Source organism: Podarcis vaucheri, assembly GCF_965113315.1.
Source record: "Podarcis vaucheri genome assembly, chromosome: 2".
Taxonomy (NCBI): domain Eukaryota; kingdom Metazoa; phylum Chordata; class Lepidosauria; order Squamata; family Lacertidae; genus Podarcis; species Podarcis vaucheri.
In genome coordinates this window covers 40,743,765-40,766,481 of record NC_138760.1, presented here as the reverse complement: position 1 = coordinate 40,766,481, position 22,717 = coordinate 40,743,765, and the positions used below count along the sequence as shown (strand labels likewise).

At 43.9% G+C, this 22,717-nt stretch overlaps 1 protein-coding gene across 6 annotated transcripts in view; it reads left to right on the top strand.

Annotated features, from left to right (window-relative positions):
- JMJD6 (jumonji domain containing 6, arginine demethylase and lysine hydroxylase) overlaps positions 1 to 18,966 on the top strand; it is an 87,449-nt gene extending 68,483 nt beyond the window's left edge. The window contains exons 10-11 of one of the 6 annotated variants that reach the window (XM_082204089.1): positions 3,253 to 3,333; positions 10,482 to 12,309. In XM_082204089.1, coding sequence (XP_082060215.1) covers positions 3,253 to 3,286 — 34 coding nt within the window. In that variant the 3' untranslated portion in view covers positions 3,287 to 3,333; positions 10,482 to 12,309. Of the gene's footprint in view, positions 1 to 3,252; positions 3,334 to 10,481; positions 12,310 to 18,344 lie in introns of those variants that run through there. The other 5 variants (XR_014214697.1, XR_014214698.1, XR_014214699.1 and 2 more) reach the window with 5 other exon arrangements.
- The last annotated feature ends 3,751 nt before the right edge of the window (positions 18,967 to 22,717 follow it).

Below are 22,717 nucleotides of genomic sequence, written 5' to 3'. Positions count from 1 at the left end.
ATTCCAGCTGAACGCAAGTCACTCCAGTAGAAGTGCTTCTGCTTGCTTTGGTTGTAGAGCCAGTGTGGTGTAGTGGTTAAGAGCGGTAGTCACGTAATCTGGGAAACCGGGTTCGTGTCTCCGCTCCTCCACATGCAGCTGCTGGGTGACCTTGGGCCAGTCACACTTCTGTGAAGTCTCTCAGCCCCACTCACCTCACAGAGTGTTTGTTGTGGGGGAGGAAGGGAAAGGAGAATGTTAGCCGCTTTGAGACTCCTGAAGGGGAGTGAAAGGCGGGATATCAAATCCAAACTCTTCTTCTTCTTCTTCTTCTTGTAGATTGCAACCACCACATAGGGTGACCAAATGCAACAGGACAGGAGTCATTTATGTAGAATAACTGTGTAGCAGAAGGAATTTCAGCATGCACAGCTTTTCATGCAATGGTAGTTAGCACAGCAAGGTGCCTATATTTGGCCTATGTATCAATTCAATTCATAGAGGGACGCGGGTGGCGCTGTGGTCTAAATCACTGAGCCTCTTGGGCTTACCGATCAGAAGGTCGGTGGTTTGAATCCCTATGACGGGGTGAGCTCCCGTTGCTCGGTCCCAGCTCCTGCCAACCTAGCAGTTTGAAAGCACACCAAAAAGTGCAAGTAGATAAATACGTACCGCTCCGACGGGAAGGTAAATGGTGTTTCCGTGCGCTGCTCTGGTTTTGCCAGAAGAGGCTCAGTCATGCTGGCCACATGACCCAGAAAAACTGTCTGCGGACAAACGCCGGCTCCCTTGGCCTGTAAAGCGAGATGAGCACCACAACCCCAGAGTCGTCTGCGACTGGACTTAACTGTCCGGGGTCCTTTACCTTTACCTTTATTAATCAATTCATAACAGACGATAGCTTTATCGTCTAGTAGTTCATGCACCTATCCTGTCCCCAAAAGCTGATCCGAGTGGTGTAAATGAGCAAGCAAAATAAATTAATTACCAGTCTAATACAGATGTGAACCGTTGAGGGGGTCATAGGATGCCTTGCGGCATTGTTTGCCAGGTGAGTAATCGGGCCAGGAAGCCAAATGCTCAAGGGAACTGAATATGAATTTAAAGCTTTCAAAATGTGTGCACCAGGCACAAATATCTAGCTTCTTTTGGTAAGAGATGGCATTTACCTAACAGCAACATTTCATGCTCATCAGGGATATCGCTGGAAGAAGACAATTCTTTACAGCCCTCAGTGAAGTAGCATTGAATGTACCCATTAGCTGGGTAGGGTTCTATAGGAGTGCTACCTGTTACATTCATACATACTACTATGGGTACAGAAAGGCCCTGGAGTTGTCCTACTCTTAGAAATGGCCTCCTATATCAGTGTCCTTCAGAGAAGCCTCTATTCATTGGTGCCGTTTGATGCTTTTAACTGGATGTAGTTAGAAATGAGTTTCTTTGGAAAGAAGATCTTTATGTAATCTGGGCAGTTAAGTTAAAATCAAGCCACAAAAGAATCAAACTTGTGGTCTCCAGTAGCTGCGATCCATCCTTGAGAAGTCCCAACTCATTTTGATGCAAGCTTTGCTGTAAGGTTATCTTCTGCCTCAGTCCTAAACATATTTTTCTTTGGAAGAAATTATTTAAGCCATTTTGGAGCAGTCTTTCATTTATTTATTTATTAGAACTATTTATATCCTGCCCTTCCACTGTAAGTCTCAGAGCTCAGAGCTGCTTGCATTTTTGTATTCATGACGTGCAGAAATACAGAAAGTGCAAGTCAGAGGCACCTCTGTCCTCATGCATATCTTTAACAGACAAAATGTAGACCTGCACATTTCCAGGGAATCAAACTTGCTGTGCTTACATGTAGGAACATAATGTCCTTTCCTTCCTCTGTTGGTAATAATTCAAGTACCTGTTAGGCTCTCATTCGTACCAGGCTTTCTCTACCTCTTCCATTAATACAAAAATGAAAGATCCAACTGTTTAGCTAGCTTTTCAATGATGCATCAGCAGGTAAAAGAGGCTCCAGGTGGCCAATGTATTGCTCTACTGACTTTGTAATCCCATTGCTCTATTGACCTTGCATTGCTGACTGAAATTTTGCTGGGGAGAGATAGATAGAGAAATAATTTAAATAGAAATACAATACTTCTCACCATAGTCTGGGATGGCCCTGGATGGGCAACTTCAAAGTTACTGCACTCCCTTGTTTTGGTTCTTTAGCTTTAAACCAGATTTGGACCAGACAGCCTCCTTCAAACGGAGGAGCATCCTCTGTGAAGTAGGACACATGGCCACCCCATATACCACATATGATCCAAAGCCTGTATGATGTGCAGGTCTGCTTTATAGACCACAATCATTCATTGGGTAGATCAAGGATGGAGAGCCCTATGACCCTTCCAGTCCTGTTGGATTCCCAACCCCAGTCATCCCTGGTCCTGCTGTCTGGGGCTGGTGGGTCTGACAACCTCTGGAGGGCCATAATCTCCCCATCCCTGCAGGTGCTAATTTAACCAAAAATGCAAGAGGACTGATGTAAGAACAACCAGGTGAGATTCTCTTGCCTCCGTCATGGAGGTGGTTCGGTGACTGTTCCTCCGACCTTCCATCTAACAGGAAGGCAAGCCGTTCTACGGGACAACTTTTTCATAAGTGCTGAGCATGTGCTCTGAGACCTCCCCCTGTCCTGGATTGCAATGTCGGTGTTACAAGCGGTGGTTTGCTTCCTGGCTGACAGCATTTTCTCCTGTGTCATGCGTTTCCGTTCCAGAATTCACCTGGGCTGGGATCTTTGATGCTTGCTGCCTCTGTGCAGAGCCCTTCGCAAACCCCTCTCCAGCCTCCTGCACTAATTGGCGTTGGCAGATTGTCGCATTTCTTCTAACGGATTCTCTGTTTCTTGTCAATGTGCCATATTTTTGTGTGTCTGTGTTTTTTGTTTCCCCCAAGCTCTGGTTTTGTTTCTTTTCTTCTTCCCCCGTCCTCGCCCCACCTCTGAGCGCTGGCTGTGGCATCAGCAATTTCTCATTTCAGGCTTCTTCAAACAATCCTTCTTTCTAGCTGGTTTGTTGGGGCAGGGCTGCCCTCAGGTAAGGAGATGCACTGAATCAGATGAGGGAAGCCATGCCACCTGCCACCTGCCACCCAGTCCTCCCCCCCACCCCCAAATCCCTTGCGTGCAAACACAACTGCCTTACCCCTCAGCCCCACCCCAGTCAGGGACTGCCTGACAGTGCTGCCATGTTGATGTGACCCAGGTTTGCTGCGTTTATATTACAGGATTGAGCTGACCTCTGACCTCACATCCCTGTAGCAAGTACCTTAGGTCCTCGGCCACAAACATTCTTACAAATCTTTTTGGTAAGGAGACGATGCTTCTTAGAATTAGTGGTACCACCTATAACCTCTGCTAATGTGATCTGAAACTAAAGTTGACCATGTTCCCCCTCCCGTCCCCGCACCTCCCACTTCCCCCCTCCCTCCTCATAACTAATGAATTAGTCTCCTTCCCCTCTGTGCCCCATTTCATTTACCATGAGCACCACAAATCAATATGGTGGAACAGGATACACTGGCTTTTCCCTAATGGGACATTCACTGGCCTTTATTTTCCATTCTGCAAATTACTCCTCCTAGGCAGCAGCCAGAATTAAAAATAACAAGATCGGGCTGCAGGGGTTCCACATAGGATTCTTCTGTCAGATCTCCAAATCCACGTTCTGACTTCATCCAAGTCCAGCAAAGTTGCCTCCCAAATTTGAAAATGAACATTTACATCAAATTGCTATAAGCTAGACAGAACTTATTTCCATTCAGGTTGAGTTTCTGATTGTAGTAATATTGCCATCTTTTCTGCCCAAAGGAACTGTCAAACGTTTTGGCTCCCGAACGCCGCAAACCCGGAAGTCAGTGTTCCAGTTTGCAAACATTCTTTGGAACCCGAACATCTGACGTGGTTTGCACGGCTTCTGATTGGCTGCAGGAGGTTTCCAAACATTTTGGAAGTCAAACAGACTTCCAGAATGGATTCCATTTGACTTCTGAGGTGTGACTGTATCAGTTAGGGGCTGAGATACAGTCGTTTGCCTAAGGCCATTTTCTAGTTCAGAACTTGTGCTCTTTAACTACCATAGCACCCTCAAAGCTATGCACATGCTGAAATCTCTCCCATTGACATTAGTGGGGTTTTACGGTGCTTATTGGATTGGACCCTGGGTTTTCAATATAGGACACACTGACCCCAGTCCACTAATATCCTTTGCCACGGTTTTGCTGTGTTGTTTACAATCTAATGCTTGCAATTTTGGCTTAAATCATCCATTCCCAACTTGGTTCCCTCTAGGTGTTTTGGACTACAACTCCCATCAGCCTGAATCAGCAAAGCCAGTGGTCAAGGATCATAGGAAGTGTAGTCTAGAACCTGTGGAGGGCACCATGTTGGGGACGGCTGCCTTATGTAGACACTATGCAACAGCTACATATGGGGCTTAGCTTGCTGTGCAGTCATGAAAATAAGAGGGCAGTTATTAAAGGGACCGTTTGCCCAACAGCTCCAGAAATTCTCATGCTGAAGAACAAGCTTTTCTGAAAATCATTATTGTTTAGCATTCATACAGTACTTCCCAAGTGTTCAGAAACATGCATTATCTCAACAATCCTTGAAACAGCCCAGTAAGGAAGATCAATAGTATTCCTGAGATGGAGAGTGGAGATGAGAGAATGGTTTGCCTTTTGAGTCTATGGTAGAAATGAGACTTGAACCTAGCCACTCAGCTACAGCAGCTCTGGCTTGCTTCTCTGCCTTTTACGTAGGTCTGACATCAGCAAGTGAAGCTTTTCATGTCATGGAGCTAATCATTATCCACTGCTAATTGCTCTACATAAAACTGCTGTTCAAGGGGCAACTATCTGGGCCAATTCAAAATCTGGTAACAGGGAGAAAATTCAAGGGGCGTCCTGGTCATGTCAGCTTTCTGATGCAAACAACTTTAATCGCTAAAGCACAAATGGAAAATTCAACACTTCACACGTAAGGGATGCATTCGGAACTCATTCAAGTCAGAGGCCAAGGAAATTGGCAGGAACAGCAAAGCTTGAAGGTAGCTGAAGACAATGGATTATGATCATGCCAAGGTTTAGTCAGCCAGGACATCAAGGCAAGGTTAAAACTTCCAGGATTGCAGCACAAACAGGGAAAGATACAGCCCCAGGAGCAGAGAGTAAGAACTGAAGCTATGATATAGGGTCCAGCAGGGGTCAAGAGCAGTGACAAGCCAAATAGTAGGATTACTGAAGAAGCAAACAATAGAGGTCTGCAAGGAATCCAGCTGCACTGCATAGGCTCTGCCTACTTTTTGTCCTCTTGGCTTAGCTCCATTTCATAACTTGTCTTGGTAGCTGAGGATCAGCAGTGTCCAGTGCCAATCCAAGGGCCCCTTGGGGGCAAGATTCTCTCCGTGGGCTCCCTTCCCTAAGCGCACCCATCCCTTTCTCCCTTGCCATTGTTGCCACAATCCATCTTTCCTTTGGGGCCCAACAGGCAACCCTGCCCAAGAGAATGAGTGCAAGGCATTGCTGCCCCTTCTCCTTGCTCACTCCAAGAGGGCAGGTGAACAGGCAGCAAGAAGAGGCAGCAGCCGGGGATTGGAAGCAAGCTTCCTGCTGGGGCATGGGCTTCAGCAAGCGCCCTTGATGCCAGCCTTTTCAGTGTTGCAGATATCCCAGTGAAAATCTATGAAGATGCCCTACAGTAAGTGACTAGGTTCTGGGTCGTGGCCAAAACCTACAGTCCAGAAGCCGCTTCAAGTGGCAAACTTGCACTTCCACTTCGTTAGTAGTCCCTTTGGCGTCAAGGGAACAAACCAGCCTGGAAATGCTCATGATTTCAAATGGGTTCCACATTCTATATTTACGTATAAAGCGTTACCTTTCCTCCTCTTATGCACTTCCACCCATCTGCCTATCTGGAAGTCTAAAGGATGCATTTTAGAAACAGCCTCAGTAAGTGATTTGTGAATTATACTTTATGCATCTCTGGTCATATTAGGATTTAATCCTGAAGGATGCAACAATTCAAAGCAGGATATGATTCTGGATTCTGTCCTTTCCAGTCTTCTAGTTATTACGCTTCATTTTTACTGTTTCCCCGGGAAGACAATGTGAGATTCCTGGTGTTGGGGCGCCCTCTGTAGATCTTGAGAAGCCTCTCTGCAAAACCCCTTCTCCTATTTTGTATTATAGCAGCATATCCACACCAGATTTGAACTGGTTTCTCAACCAGTCCCTCTTCCCAGGGAAACCTTGGCATTGTAGCTTGAGGGTGGTGGTGATGGTAGATGTGGTGGGGACCTTTCATAGAATTCTCCTCACCATGTCTTCATACTACAATTCCAAGAATTCTTTGAGGAAGCCTAGGCAGTTAACAAGGTATAAACCAATGTAAGTTGTTCAGTGTAGTTAAGCAAGGGTCTAGAAACACAGGTTTTCTTGGTCACCAGAGCAGACTTGTTGAAATTAATGACCATGACTTACTAAGTTCCACTAATTTCAGCGGGTCTGCTCTGGGCAGGACCTGGGCTGATACAACCCACAATATCTTCTTGTCATTCCGTAGATGAGAGAAACAGAGAGTGTGGCCCCCTTTCACTAAGGGTATGAGCCTAAGCCTAAGGACAAGAAGGTCTGCAGATGGCCCCTGTGAAATTTCCATTTTGAGGAGAATGTCTGTGTGCACATTCTTGACACAGTTTTAGAGTTAGCCAGAGGCAAAGGGCAACATTCAAGTGTCCCGTGAGTTTTGAAAGAGCAATAAAGGTCAGGATGCTTTCCGAATGTCACCCCTCCTGGGAAATATCAACAAAGTGCCATTCTGAGGTAACCACCATTTGATAGCATCAGGTGCTGTTGTTTCCAGGTACAAACAACCCCAAAGCATTTTCTGACAGCCAGACTTAGACATCATGGAAAACGTGCAGCTGCCAATGAAAGCAGCAGCTCTGCATCTAGCTCCACTTCTCTTTCTCTAATGTGTAGTAGAACGTACCTTGTGTTGTGACATCATGATCTCATGTTTTCCTACCTCCCAATTCTGCAGCTTGGAGAATGAATATGATTTTGGCATTGCAGATTGCAGCCAGTATACGTTCTACTAGACATTATGGCAGTGGGCAGTGGGGAGCTGGATGCATGGTGGCTGTGTTTACAATCACCAATAGCTGTGTGCTTGCCCTGGTTTAATTCCAAGTGAAGAAGAGGAGAATGGAGGGGATACAGCCCTCCTGCTTGTCCTGCCCTTCATTTAAGATACAGTGGCCAAAGCTTGCAGCAGATTTGTGCACAACACTCTGAAACTCACAATTCATACAATAGAAAGAACTCTCAACTTTGGATCTAAATGTTAGTGCACCACAACTTCTTGGTGAAATCTCACAGGATAGGGCAAGAATTTCCCATTTGGGGTCTGCTTGTGTCCTGTTTTTTAAGGACAACATACAAGTTTGTCTTTCTAGTCACAGAGCATCACTGTTGCATCACTGCAGACTGCACAAACACGTCATCATAAGACAGTTCCTCCGAATATGCCAAAAGAAAGAAGCGATTGCAGAGAATCAGTCAAAGCAGCTAAGGCGCTTTTGCCAACTCCCCCTTCCACAAACACAACTAGGCCTTCCGAGGGGTAGGGAATACATTGGAGCAGGTGCCTTTTTGGCCTCTGCCAATCCTGCTCCCCAGTGCATGCTTCCCCCCTCTGCTTGCTCCTCCTGTGATATCTGCTTGCTGATTCCTTGTGTGTGTAGCCTTGGGGTGGTAAATACCTTCTCTTCCTGTTGTCATTTGCCCTTTTGCTGCTTGCCTTGTCCTTCTCCTCCCACTCCTTGATCAGCAGCTTTGCTTTCCTGTCCAGCATGGTGCTTCTTTGGGATAAGAGAGGCTGGTAAGTTTCTGTTCCTTTTTTTGCTTTTCATCTTTTGCAGCACGGTAAGAGCACTCACCAGTGGGGAAGAAGAAGCAGGAATCTTGAGACCCAAGGCGGTGGGGGCTTACTGCAGTCAGCATAGCTATTTCTCTAGAAACTATAATTAGCCTGCATGCAAATTTTCAAACAAAACCATTCATATAAGGGGAAATCATGAGAGTACACATACTGAAATTAACGTAGGTGCTTCAATTTGAATGGATCTCCTCTGAGTATAATTTAATTGGTATACAACTCATGGTGTTTTTTAGCTAGTGGGCCAAAATTTCTCTTCTTTCTGAATGTGTTAGGAAGGCATAGAGAAAACAGAGGGGCAGTGGGAATGCTGCTTTGAGCTTCTGAAATTTTCCATTTCTGCTCAGCTTCTAGTTCTCCCCAGGTCTTTTTGTTCTTTATCTGTGCCCCACCTGGCAATCTTTCACAAAATTTCCTTCTCATATCTTCTGTGTTGTACTGATCCTTTTCCAGGCAGTTGATGTCATTCCCCACCTGCTAACTTATGAGTGTTTTGCTGTGTCAACAAGCGATAGGGAAGGGGGTGAATGGATTAGGAAGCTGCAGAAAAATACTGAATGGGAGAACTGGGAGCCATCAAGGGACTATGATCTCATATTCCTCTCCCTACTTGTACAGTATTTTGGATCTATGCCATGCAAAGTTAGCTAACATTACATCAGATGAATTGCTTGCATAGCGACACATTAGCCAATGCAGTTCCTGATGTTTGTAGTAAAATCTAAGTATATTGGCTTGAATGGGTAGATTGGGCTGTTAGTGAATTGTCAAGAAATGTGCATTTTGGGGTGATCATGGTCAAAATAAGATAGTTTTCTGCATTCCCTAAAAGTGTGGTATGTGGGTACCCTCCTTTCCCTACGCATGGAGAAGATGCATCAAGAATTTCATAGAACAACTGAATGCCATTTTGTTCCCCTAAAACACTAAAGTTAGTGACTGTCCACAAAGCTGAAATCAAAAAGCATGTAGAACTCTCTTTTGCATGATGCTGCTTATATTGCTAAGCCAACTGATGCTGACATTAATGTTTGTCTTAAGATTGGGATGAACTGTTTCAGTTGACACGACAATAATAATGATAATAATAATTTATTATTTATACCCCACCCATCTGGCTGGGTTTCCCCAGCCACTCTGGGCGGCTTCCAGCAAAACAAAATAAACAAAATAAAATGCCTTATATAAATGTATATGGCATCAAGAGAACTGTTGTGTGGTCCAACAGCTCAAAAAGACTTGACATAACACACGGAGGCCATTAAGTCTGTTGATCCCAAAGCTACTTTGGGGAAAGGACCATTTCTGAAGAGTGTAATGGCATTCAAATGCTGTCTGCCTGTCTCTTAAGCCATTAAGCTCCTTTGACCCAAATGAGGTAAAAGTGGTTTAAGGGCAGGCACACCAGTTCTTTAATCATGTTGACTGCAACCTAGTGGAGCTATTACATGATCATTTCCATTGCTTTAGCCTCATTAACTTCAGTAAGTCAACATCAGTATAAATGATATTGGATTCATATACTTTGCTTCTTTTTCTTTTATTCAATCTATAAAAGGGGAACAATAAACAACTGAGTGTGACTGAACTATGCTGCCCTTTGTAAATTATTAAGATATTATTTCCATCTTAAAGAAGATTATAGCCTGTATCTTTTTATACTGGACAATTGGGTGTAAACTCATTTTGTCTGATATATAAGACATGGGTGAGTATACATCTTGTCCACTGCTGTCTATGATAAATGGTTACCAGTACCCATATTGTCTCAACAGCAAACCTTAACAAGCACGTGCTCTCAAAATGTTTATGAACCGAGTCAGTCTTTGATTTTTATGAAAACTGTATGCGGTTGGGTGGGGGGGATAAGGAAATGATGCTGGGATGTGGATATTTTTAGGAAAGGGTTGCCAGCGGAAATGAGATTGGTTAAAGCTATGCACTGCAGTAATTCCCTCTGTTGCAAGCTCCAGTTTCCTGGGTCAGTAAAAACTGCTTCTGTCAACCGTGGAAAGGCTAACACAAATCTGTAATGTGTGAGAAGTGGCGGCATCAGCGATGTATGGCCTGCCTGATTCTGTTTGTAGACCTATATTATGAAACATGCTATTTGGTCACTTTTCTTGGGATATCCAAAGGGGGAAATGTTTGAGGTGGGACAGTGAGACATATTAATTTGGTTTTACATGGATCCTTGTATGTTTTCAGTTTGCAGGGCTAGAACTTGGAATATGCCTGGCACAAAATAAGAGGTTTCTAGGTACAGTGCTCACTTTCTTGGGCATAGACTACCCTGCTGCAAATGATGAAGCAAATGCGTTAAACCTTGAGGCACTCCTTCTGCTAATCACTGTGTATGTGTGTGCCTGGGTGGTTCAGAAACTTTCCTTCAAGCTCCCTCCCTAAACTCGGTTCTTTTCCTCCACTTATCTCAGAAAGTAGTAGTAAGAAAGCAACCCACAGAAGGCGACATGACTGAAATGTATCCTCTTTATTTTTCTTCTTGTTTCCCTTGCAGAACTGAAGACTATATGAAGTTATCCCTAAACTCTTCCTAAGGCTTTCCCTTTGGCATCTTTAAAGGCTTGAGAAACAAACCAACCCCAAACCAACCTGATACACATACATAACCGAAAAATAAATAACCCCTCAAAATACGGGACTTTCTCATTGGCTGAACGAAGCTGAGTTCCTCAGAATAAATCTTTGTAATATCGAGACTGTAAAGGATCTGTGTGGCTTGATCCCAAGAATTATGTGGGCTAGAGAAAGTTATGGAAGTTACATTTTGAGGGTGCTGTTCTTGGATGTCAAAGTAAAACTCATGAATGCACTTTGTTGTTTCAACCACTCCATATCTGCTGTATCCAAAAGAAAAACCCGAGATATTCCGTTTAGATAGCATGGACAAAGGTTACCCATTGCATCAGCCAGTCCAGAGATACAATATCAAACTATTTGGTCCCTTTTCACCCCTCCATCTGGGACCAAAAGCTTCCTTTATATCCTTGAAGACAATGCATTGAGATATAAAGCATTGTGATGGTTTGTGGATGGTAGAAGGATGTAGACTTTAGTGTAGCCTATCTTGCTTCATAGCCTTTTGAAGACGAAGCAGTCCTCCATCTTAGGTAGAATGAATCCTGAGAGATAAGAATGCACTCCTAGGCCTGTGTACTCAGAAGTAAGTGCCACTGAGTTCAATGGGGCTTACTCCCAGCAAAATGGATATACAGGATTGCCGCCTTAGTGTAATAGTTCATGACTGATTTTCATCCTGAGGTCTGAGCATCATTAACGCTCGATAGCCAACGCTTCTGTTTACTTAGCGGTTGCTTCCTGTCCCCAATAACAGAGTTAGAAAACATAATCCATGAAATGTAAGGCAACTCTTGAAATATTAATTATAAACTTCCCGAGTAACCTCAAAGATCCTTGTTTTCTTTTCTCCCTGACACCACACTGTTACATCTTTTTTGAACTTCTCTGTTCTTTGCTTCCCTGAAAGATTTATCAGATCGTTAACCCATACAGAAAATAATGTCTGATGGGCCTTAGTGGCTAGAAACCATCAATTACTGTAAGCCCACACTGGTTTTATAAGTCTTTTCCTCCACAAAGGTAGTATTTCAGGACAATACTGATGTCACTTCCTGTTTTGTAGAATTACCATTTTAGGCTGGAATTTCCTCCCAATACTCCTGTTTTTTCTTCATGTTTTGAGGGCAGACTGATTCGATGCTTAATAATATATCAAACCCAAGCTGCTTTTAAAAATGATAACTTATGCAGACAATACTTGAAATTGTTTAGTCAATCATTCTTTGGGGCACCTAGGTTTGGGGCAGATGTTCCCCCCCCCCCCAGCATAACTTTTTAAAGGGCTTATTTAGGAAACAGTGGGAAGTTTGGCTTTTCTTTTCTTTTTTTTAAGTCTAAGCTTCTGCTTCTGTATGTTTTCACTAGCAATACAGTTTGCAATTGAATCCTATTTATATATACCAATATGTATAAGGACACTCGGCTTTGAAAAACCTGTTAGCAACCATTCTGCCTCCAACTCACATTGACAGATGCAGTGTTCCAAACAGCATTAACTATGCAAAGAATGCCTTATATACAATATAATGTCTCAGTATACAGCAATACGTCTATTGTACAAGGAATATTACTAGTGGCAGCGAGCAAAGCTATCTCCTCAATAGTGACAAAACTGGCTGTCTGGGTATTTTTTACATTTTTTTTTCTAAATGTGAAGGTGGATCTTATATACATAGGACTGTAATTTCTAGTGGCTTAAAATGTATATTGCCATTATTCAGTCCAATAAACCTTTAAATAGTTTATATGAATGGTCATTGTGTTTGTTAATGTGCATGGTGTCCATGCCTTTCCACCCTCGAACTACTTGGTTTGTTTCAAATATTACCCTGGGGGTGGGGGGGGTGGGAGGAATACTTCAAAGAGCATTAGTTATACCCTCCTTGGGAAACAATACCATAATTACTGCCCAAGATTAACAACTAGAGGACAGTATCATCTTTGAAGGAATGGTATGAGAAGTAGGTATTCTAAAGAGCAAATTCAAACTATTAGTTTATGTTGGGTTAAAAGTAGCCAGGACACAAAGTTACAGGCATCGCTCCCCACCACCACCCTTCTGCCCTCAAAAACTTCCTTTCATGCTTTTGCATGTCATGTGCTGTCTGGGTCCATTCATATTTCACATAGGTAAGCAGTATAACAGTGGGCTGAATATGGGCACACGTGGATGGGCCGTCCGCTGGGCAGCTGAAAAGTGGTTGAGGGGAAGTTGAGACAGCACCAAGCCAAACAAAATAAGGCTGCATCTGGACGGCATCTCTGCTCAATGAACATAGGGTTGAACCAGAAAGATGGAGGAGACAAGACCTTCCCTCAGTTACAGATAACCCTAGTGTCAATGATCAATACATCAATACAAAGATCAATCCATACAACTTTGTATAAAGCAATTTAGATTAACTAACACAACATCTTAAAAATAAATAAAGTCTGAAAGGGAAAATAGTGGCATGCATGGCCAAATGTTTCTGGAACATCTGTTCCCATTGCACAGCTACTCTGGCCTATATAGGCTGGGTGTGGTCTGATGAAGTGGTGCTTTGGTCATTTCTTTCGCTATGATTTCTCCCTTTAGGAATCTCCCTAGGTTCTTGTGGGAAGAACGGGAGCTCAGTGGAAGAGCACATGTTTTGCATGCAAGAGGTTCTAGGTTCATCCTCTGGCATCTTCAGATAAGGCTGGGAAAGCATCAACTGGAAATCTGGAAAGAGCTGCTAGTCAATATTGAGTTAGATGGCTTCAGTGGTAGGCAGAAGTCCTTACCTGATCTCTGTGCAGGTGAGTTGTTGCTGCTGCTGCTTACCAAGAGAGAGAGGGAAGGGCAAGGCTGTAGGGAGGTTGATTCTGCACAAATGCACCAGTGGAGTTAATACAGTGTTCACGCCAGTGTGTTTGCACAGTGCTGACCTCCCCATTGTCTCTTCTTCTGCGTAAGCTGCAGGGACCCACCTGATGGCATCAGCTACTGGATAGACCAGTGGCTTCACTTCATATAAGGCAGCTTCCTTGTTCCTACTCAAGACTACCATTTTAACCCTTCTCTTTCCAAATAGTACTACATTTTTATCTGCTTTTCTTCCACCACCACCACACACAGCTGCAGCAAGGGGGGGGCAATCATGACTGGGAGTGCAGCAAGAGGCAGAGAGAGTGTAAGTCCTTTTCCTCCACTCCAAGGTCCCAATAAAAAATATCTCTCTACACTCAATATTTGGAGCTGAGTAAAGGAGGAAGGATCACTTAGTTATAGAATGTTATTTGGATTCCAAAAATCTGGACACCAAGCTGGCATTCTAGTGGAGCAGCAGTGACTGGTAGATGCTAAATCTTCTGCATCCGGATGTAAAAATGCTGAATCAGCACACAAAGGATGCTATTCAGTTAAGTCATCCTCAGAGCAGACCCACTAAAATCCATAGACTTAAGCTTTTGGGCCAAAAAGCAGCATCTAAATAAATCATAACAAACAGATTTCATTAGATCTTCTCTGATTGTTAAGTAGCATTGAGTAGCACACAAAATATGAAGACCAGAACCTGAAGTTGCAGTACAAGAGATGTAGATTGTTCCTGTCGTCTTCTTTTTAATGAGATCCCCAGATCCACAAATATTATTGAAAAGCATTGAAAGTATTCAATTGTTGTTTAGTTGTTTAGTCATGTCCAACTCTTTGTTACCCCATGGACCAGAGCATACCAGGCATTCCTGTCTTCCACTGTTAAAGGTAAGGGTAAAGGTACCCCTGCCCGAACGGGCCAGTCTTGACAGACTGTGGGGTTTGTGCGCCCATCTCACATTTATTGGCCGGGGGCCAGCGCTGTCCGGGGACACTTCCGGGTCACGTGGCCAGCGTGACATCGCTGCTCTGGCGAGCCAGAGCCGCACACGGAACGCCGTTTACCTTCCCGCTGGTAAGCGGTACCTATTTATCTACTTGCACCCAGGGGTGCTTTCGAACTGCTAGGTGGGCAGGCGCTGGGACCGAACAGCGGGAGCGCACCCCGCCGCGGGGATTCGAACTGCCGACCTTTCGATCGGCAAGCCCTAGGCGTTGAGGCTTTAGCCCACAGCGCCACCCGCGTCCCTTTGTCTTCCACTGTTAGTAGCATCCAATTACCTGAGTCCAAATCATCTGTCAGGAGAGCTGTTCCCAGCAAGGATGCCAGCCTGGCCAGGCCAGGACGGCTTTCCTTTTATACCTTCTGGGCTTGACGACGCATGTGTCCCTCACCTGTCCTAAACCTACTCCAGCTGAGGAATCACTTCCTCCCCGAGTAGTGAGCCCCACCTGGACTGTGGGTTCTTGCCTGCCTTCCCTCAAAACTGACAGCTGTAAGTTCTGGAATCCTGAGGTCATGGGTGGTACACCCCATTTTTCCACTTGAGGCAAAACAGGGAGTGCCACCCTGCTCTGCCACACCACCACCAGTGGGACGCTCACCACCAGCTGTGTCTCCTCCGCCTCTTGTGGAGAAGCAGTGCTGGCATTGGTGCCGATTCCCTGAAAGAACTTGCAAGATCTCACCCAGATCTCATGAGGACTTCTGCTCTCCTTGACATCTTGCAAGACTTTGATGATGTCTCGCAAGATCTTGCCGGAAACCAGCAGGAGATCAGCAGCTATACTGGCACCGCTTCTCCGGCAGAGGTGGGGGAGTGGCAGGAGGTGCCCATGAGGCTGCTGCCTTGGGGGCTTCTGCTGCCTGAGGCAACTACTTCACGCCACTTCATGGGTGGGCTGGCCTTCCCTGAGGTCACTATGGGCATGCACACTGGTATTTGTTTACCTGTAAGCACACAACTTTCTTATTATTTTTCCTCAATCTACCAAATTTGCACAAAACAGCAGCCGTGTGTGTATGTGTTGCTCCAAGCCAGGAAACCTGAGATCCAATGATATTTGTTTATATGTGCACATATACCTTTTGTGATCTACCATGCTTGCACAAAAGAGCAGTCCAAAATTGGAAAGAAGCGATGCCTCACTCCAAAGTAGGTAAGGATTTGGAGTTGTTCACATGAAAGGCTGTCTGTCGCTTCCTTTCCTCCCCCTTTCCTCTCCATCTCCTGTACCCATGGGAGTACACAAATATTATTGAAAAGCACTGAAAGTGCTCAGTTATCTGAGGTTCTGCCCCCCAAGCGGAAGCTCCCCCCACCCCGCAATGTCCTATTTACAGTACAGGGTATTTTTACCTGTGATTTCCCAAGAAAAGTTCAACAATTTTTATTTCCTTGAAGAAGAAAAAAAGTCCAACAACTTTTGCTGCCCCTCCCCAAACAAAAGTCCTGACTACACCCATGGTAGCTAATCAGGAATGTATAATAGTGTCTGTCACCATGAATCAGCACTGGAGCCTTGGTTATAATAGAGAAGTCTTCTGAATGATCAGGGCAATGAACTTTTAAACCCAAGTCACAAGTATAATGAAATCTATGCAATGGGTTGCTGTGAACAGAGTGTTCCACCACCGTGTGTTCTCCTCAGCAGGGACAGTTACTAAACTCATTTTAAAAATGGTAACCATTTCTCTCAGACAGTAATGACTATGGGCCAAGCTACGTGATACTCAGTCACATTATGTTTTCATGTGATTTTTTAAAAAAAAACACCACACACACACACCAATATGTCTGCTGCTGAAGTTGAGCATGACAGGAGATATGCTTTTCTGTTTTCCCACAGTAAAACCCCTTCACCCCAAGCTACTTTTGTCTCATGACACACTGCAATCCACCTGCGCACATCTTTCTCTCTGCTTTTGCAACTTCTGCCGCTCATTCTGTAGAAGAAAATGTCAAGGGAAAAACCACATGGCTGAGCATTTTGTATAGGCTGGTCCACAGGCTTCGGCTTGTAGCCTACAGTAGTGCTCTTCCACTAGCACAGAATACTTCGGCCTCCAAATCGATACTTCCTCTCCTCAACCCCCCCCCCCCCCGTACAGCTGGAAAATTTGCTCCTGAGGATTGCAGAATACCCCATAATAAATTTTGAAGGCATACAAGGAGAGGAAGGGTAAGTCCCATTGCACGAGTATAACTCTGCACTCGCAGCATTGGATACAACACATACAGTCCTGTTCCACCTCCTCTTTTTGATGAAGAAGAAAAATAACAAGAAAACTTACATTTCTTTTGAAACATAACCATGGAAAATCCATTTTTAAGCCAGAAGTCATAATAATAATAATAATAATAATAATAATAATAATAATAATAATAATAATAATAATAATAATAATCTAATTCATTGCTATTAATTATAGAAGTTCCTCTTAGTTCCAAATCCAGTCTTTCTGAATTTACCAATATTTCTTCTTTTGCCACATCAAGAAACCGACATTCAACTGAACTGCAGATTCAAGAATGTGCGTGTTCTTACACCAGTACAGTTGCCATGTGTAAGGCATGAATTTTTCAAGGTTCTTGCCCACAGAAGTTCATATCACAATAGACTTTAAAACATTCCAAAGAAGTCTGTTGCTTTATCCATTCAGATGTGCCTTAAGATTGACTTGTTCCATAAGGGGGGGGGGACAAAACTAGTTTCTCTCTTTATATGGGAGGGTGGGAAAGATGACTGAACTGGGATTTCGAATGGGCAGGACTTATTATTAGTATTCCCTCCCCTTTGCTAAAATATGTTTAGAATGAGAGTTCCTCATTAAAGATCTCACCCCTGCTGTTAGACATCTATGATTTTCTGAAATAAAATATGCAATCAGCGCTTAAGCATTAGTTTGTGCAGACATAATGTCCTCTCACCCCTGAAGGTTCATTTAAACTGAACTTGCTTCTGTACCACACATATCCCTTTGGGACCACTGCTCAACTCCTCATGGCAAGCTCACTGACTCCTGAGTAGCAAATGATTAATCCCCAGTTGTCCCTAATTTCAATGAAGAATAAGTGCTAGATCCCTTCCTCAAGGTATCAGAGTGATGGAGACCATCAGAAAAGTATGTTTTGGAACTATAGTCATTTTTAAGGGTGACACACTTCAGAGATGCTTGTTTCTACAAAGTGAAGTTCAAGTTGGACATATAAAAATGTCACAAGTCACAGAGCATGTCCATCGTCTAAGGGATGGGAGAAGTAACCTGAAGTTACAGGTGTTTTTAGACATCCCATCACTTCCCTCTAAATTACGTACATTAAACTGAAACCCTGCTTTAAACAACTGCTCTGTTGTGCCTTCTTAAAGAAGCTATCTATTTACGTAAAACACCTTCATACGTAACATAGCACCTTACTGGTCTTAGCTTCCATGATTTCTGGGACTAAAAGATAAACAACATGTTTTTGGAACTGGTGGGATTAAGGGAAATAGGCTCTTGTATCTGAAAAGACCATTTCCATTTAATAAATGAACACACTCAAAGTGGGGATTAGAAACCAAGGTCCCCCACAACCAGAGGTGCATGCTATTTTCCATTCTGAATGTTAGGGAAAGGTTTCATTCAAATGTCCTACCATAAATCAGACTTTAGGTCTGGGATGGGAAATATGGTACCATCCAGATGTTGTTAGCAGGCTAGGGCTGATGAGTCCAACACCTGGAGGGCCACAGGTCTCCATTCCTGCTTTTAATTCTGGATGGGGAATATCCCAGGGCTATCGTACTCATACCACAGAGACACCAGATATAACTGCAGAAGAAGTATCGGAAAGCATTGTGACAGACTCCATTAATCTTGCTCAGAGGCATTATAAGTTTATGATGCAATGGTTTTTCCATTTTCTCTTTCTGTTATTGTTCTTCTCTTCTTGGCAGGGTCCAAAGAGAACAACTGACTGCCATCTTCACCCTCTTAAAGGAAAAAACAGAAACATTTGGGGAGATGTCTGAAACTGACATCAAAGAACAGCTTAAGCTTTATGACATGTAGACTGCTGCAGAACTTTCAGCAAAAATATGTAGAACAAGATAATGTTTGCATTTTGGCCTATTTAAAATATTTAGTACTAGCTTTAATTCTGATTTTAGGAACTGATTTTTCCTAGAAGAAAAATGTCCTCTGGTTTTTTGTTTGAATATACCAACTGCTATCCCAATCAACGCTCCATACATTAATGTTACACTCGCATTGAAGGAAGATAACCTTAGTGCTGCATGAAGATTCAATGTTTCCAAACCCAGCTGAAACAAGATAATTGTTTGAAATGATCTGTTTTGAGATAATGTAACCAATTAGGTAGAGTAATAAATGGTTGTTCGAAACATATTGTTGCTGGCAGCAAAGTAAATAATGTCAGCTACTTTCTCAACATATTATCTCCCATTTATTTCCAAATAAATCATTTTCTTAATTGGCATTGCATTTATCAGATTTCACACACTTGTTGACAAAACTTTCTCATGGATGCTGTGGAAGGCTAAAACCCTAATATTATTTTTTTTAAAAAGCTGATGATAAACATTAACTTAAAACTTTCACAAATAAAGATCTATGCTCATTCATATTTAATATGGGATAAATGGATATACTGCCTTTACCTTTTACCTTACTGCTAAAAGCACATCAGGAAATTTTATGAAAAGTTTGTTTTCGTGTTATGTTTTCTTAAATAAATAAATGTATTCTTGATATCTTTAATAAATGCATTCTTGTTTAACATACAAAAGGGGGGGGACACTGAGTGCGCACGTGCTGTTGATTAGAAGGACCATCTGGGCTTTGCATTTGTTCTTCTGCTATTCAATATAAGGCCAGGAGAAAGTGGGGTGGGGGAGATTGCCCCAAGATCTCAGGCTAGGATTAAAATAACACTTTATTCCAGTTTTCAATTCAAATTTCACATGCTCTCCCCTGGTAGGAATAAGCCATACTGCCTTTTAACTACATACTCCACGACACATATAAGAACTCTCAGAATATAGTTATGTATTCATACTGTATTCTCCAGTAAGATGGAGACTTTTATTTATTTTAAATGTCCACATTGTAATTCTCCACCCTCCAGTCCAGTATGGCTGTTCAGAAGGAGCAGCATCACAAGCTTTCAACAAATTAATAAAATCAAAAAATCAAAAATCTGAGCCCCTGGATCATAAAATGAGTAATAACACCCGCTTAGAATTTAAGGCAGAGATAAAATTAACACATAACATTTACATGAACGTGGAAATGAATCCATAGCTTGTTAAGCAGTGGGAGAGAAATGCATCTTGTCCAAAGGGACTTTGTGGGTGTAAGAACACATGCTGGGATAAAGGTAAAGGTAAAGGTACCCCTGCCCGTATGGGCCAGTCTTGACAGACTCTAGGGTTGTGCGCCCATCTCACTCAAGAGGCCGGGGGCCAGCGCTGTCCGGAGACACTTCCGGGTCACGTGGCCAGCGTGACGAAGCTAGTCTGGCAAGCCAGAGCCGCACACGGAAACGCCGTTTACCTTCCCGCTAGCAAGCGGTCCCTATTTATCTACTTGCACCCGGGGGTGCTTTCGAACTGCTAGGTTGGCAGGCGCTGGGACCGAGCAGCAGGAGCGCACCCCGCCGCGGGGATTTGAACCGCCGACCTTTCGATCGGCAAGCCCTAGGCGCTGAGGCTTTTACCCACAGCGCCACCCGCGTCCCATGCTGGGATATCTTCATTAAATAATAGTCAATTCATGTATTATAACAGTGTGATCTTACTGAGGGTTGCTCGCTGAAAGCTTCATTGATTTCATAAGACTTCCTCCTAAGCAAGTGAGCATAAGATTGCCACCTGTAGTTTGGTGAAGAGCATAGGCAAAATGTTTTTTCCTCAGTATTCTATGCCATTTCGTTCCAACTCACTTTCATCAATAGAAAAGAAATCCTTTTGAAGACAAGTGTTTCAGTGGTGGCTACTTGCACCGTTAGGCAGCATTGTCCCCATTCCCCACAAAACAACTTTTGCTTATAATTTGCCAGCCTCAAGTCAACTTGAACATTTAAGACAAGCCAGAAAGGTTCTACAATTGCAGCGTCCATGAATTACGGTAACTGGATTGCACTCCAGCCACAAAAGCTGAGGCTGCTGAACAGACTCTTGGCCCCAGGGTCTTGTTTAATAACTGTTACAGCTATTAACTTGTTGTATCTTGTATTTTTTAGATCCCATTATGATTTATGTGGAAATCGTTCCATTTGATTGGGCACTTTCTGATGAGTTTTATTTATTGCTGATGACTTTTGTTATGTTTGCAATTATGTAAATCTTCTCTTTCTTTTTTTTAAACATAATTTTTATTAACAGGCCAATCACATCACATTATTTCAAATCACATTAATTCCAAATTATACAGCCAGATTTTTAAATTTTGTTGGGGGTACCCATACATCAAGCTCCGAACAAGGGTCCAAACATCACTTCTATTACTGCTTTAATTAAACAGTTCTATCCAGATAGTCTCTTTATTACTTTCTTCATCTTCTTGTTGTTGTCATATATTCCTTTCTTTGCGATCTCTGATAATCTTCACAAGCAGGTTGGAAGCAAACATTGTCTGCGTGGGTTTTGCACACTCCACAAGTCATATCTCATAGGGACAGCCGCCGTTCCCCTCCTCCTTCAAAAATTTATCTTCGGTCTGCCCTTTAGTTTTCCCAGGCTTGTCAAATATCTCATAGAGGGCTCTGCCAGGTTAAGATCACATTCCAATCATCATTCACATTCCAATAATCCTGGTCCTCCTCCCTCCGTCTTTCTTAGACAAGGCTGTCTTGCGAGACGCCATTTAAAACTGCGTCATAGAATTTTTCCATTCTCCGATATTTACCAGTCCTCTCTTTGATCATTAATTCAACCCACACAGTTTTTAAATTCCTGCTTGTGATTAGTAAAATACGGCGATTCTTCTTTCTTTGGGGTGGAGGGTTATTAGTACTCACATAAGGCAAAGAAAAGTTTTTTCCTCCACTCCCCTTCTTCACTCCAGACATACCAGTCTCTTAATGGCGCTTCATCACTTGATTTATTTGTCACACCCGCCGCTCCGATCCCAGAGATCCATTAATCAGCAGTCTTATCTCCCGAACTTTGCTTGATGTATGTGCTTTAGCTTCTTTCCAATTATATATTTCCAATTATATTTTCGAGCTAAAGCGAACCAGCACGCGCAGATTGGAAGCAGCGTCAGGAAGAGCCGACTTCACCAAGGGCTGGTGCCAAGTGGCCAGCACCCCCTTCTTTCGAATCCAGGCGTGCATTATGGCCACCACTGGCAAGGCAGTCCCCCCCCCATCTCCTTGGGGGGTCAGGAAGACTGCATACTTCCCATAGGTAAAGGTAAAGGTACCCCTGCCCGAGCGGGCCAGTCTTGACAGACTCTGGGGTTTGTGCGCCCATCTCACATCTATTGGCCGGGGGCCAGCGCTGTCCGCAGACACTTCCGGGTCACGTGGCCAGCGTGACAAAGCTGCTCTGGCGAGCCAGAGCCGCACACGGAACGCCGTTTACCTTCCCGCTGGTAAGCGGTCCCTATTTATCTACTTGCCCCCGGGGGTGCTTTCGAACTGCTAGGTTGGCAGGCGCTGGGACCGAGCAGCGGGAGCGCACCCCGCCGCGGGGATTCGAACCGCCGACCTTTCGATCGGCAAGCCCTAGGCGCTGAGGCTTTAGCCCGCAGCGCCACCCATAGCAGCCTCTTAATTACCTCGTGTGGGTCGGAGAGATGTTATTGTGGGCCATCTTCCAATGTGCCATCTGGTGGCCCCCCGTGCAATTATGTAAATCTTCTCATGCTGCTAAGCAGCACAATCCTAACCATGTCTACTACTGTACTCACATGTAAGTTCTATTGAATTCAGGGAAGCAGGGTTAGGGTTAAGCACACGTGGGCAGTCCACTGTGTTTATGGCGCAGTAACTATTTTTAAATGTGCACCTACACATATAAATCAGCCCAGGCACATTTGTTCCCTATAAAAACACATGCAGATTTTAGGTATATCTTGGCCATCTTCGTTCCTCCCTCCGCACTGCGCATGCGTGATATGCTGTCCTGCGCAGCTCTCACCTCCGCCAGGAGGAGCGGGAAGCGAGGGATAAACTGAACCACGAACTGAAGCCTCCAGGCGACTCTCTACAAGTTGCGAGTCTAGGATATAGTAGCGAGCCGCGCCGCGCCAGGTGCGCACGCGCACTTCCCTCCTCAGACCGGAAGAAGGGTCATTGGCTACG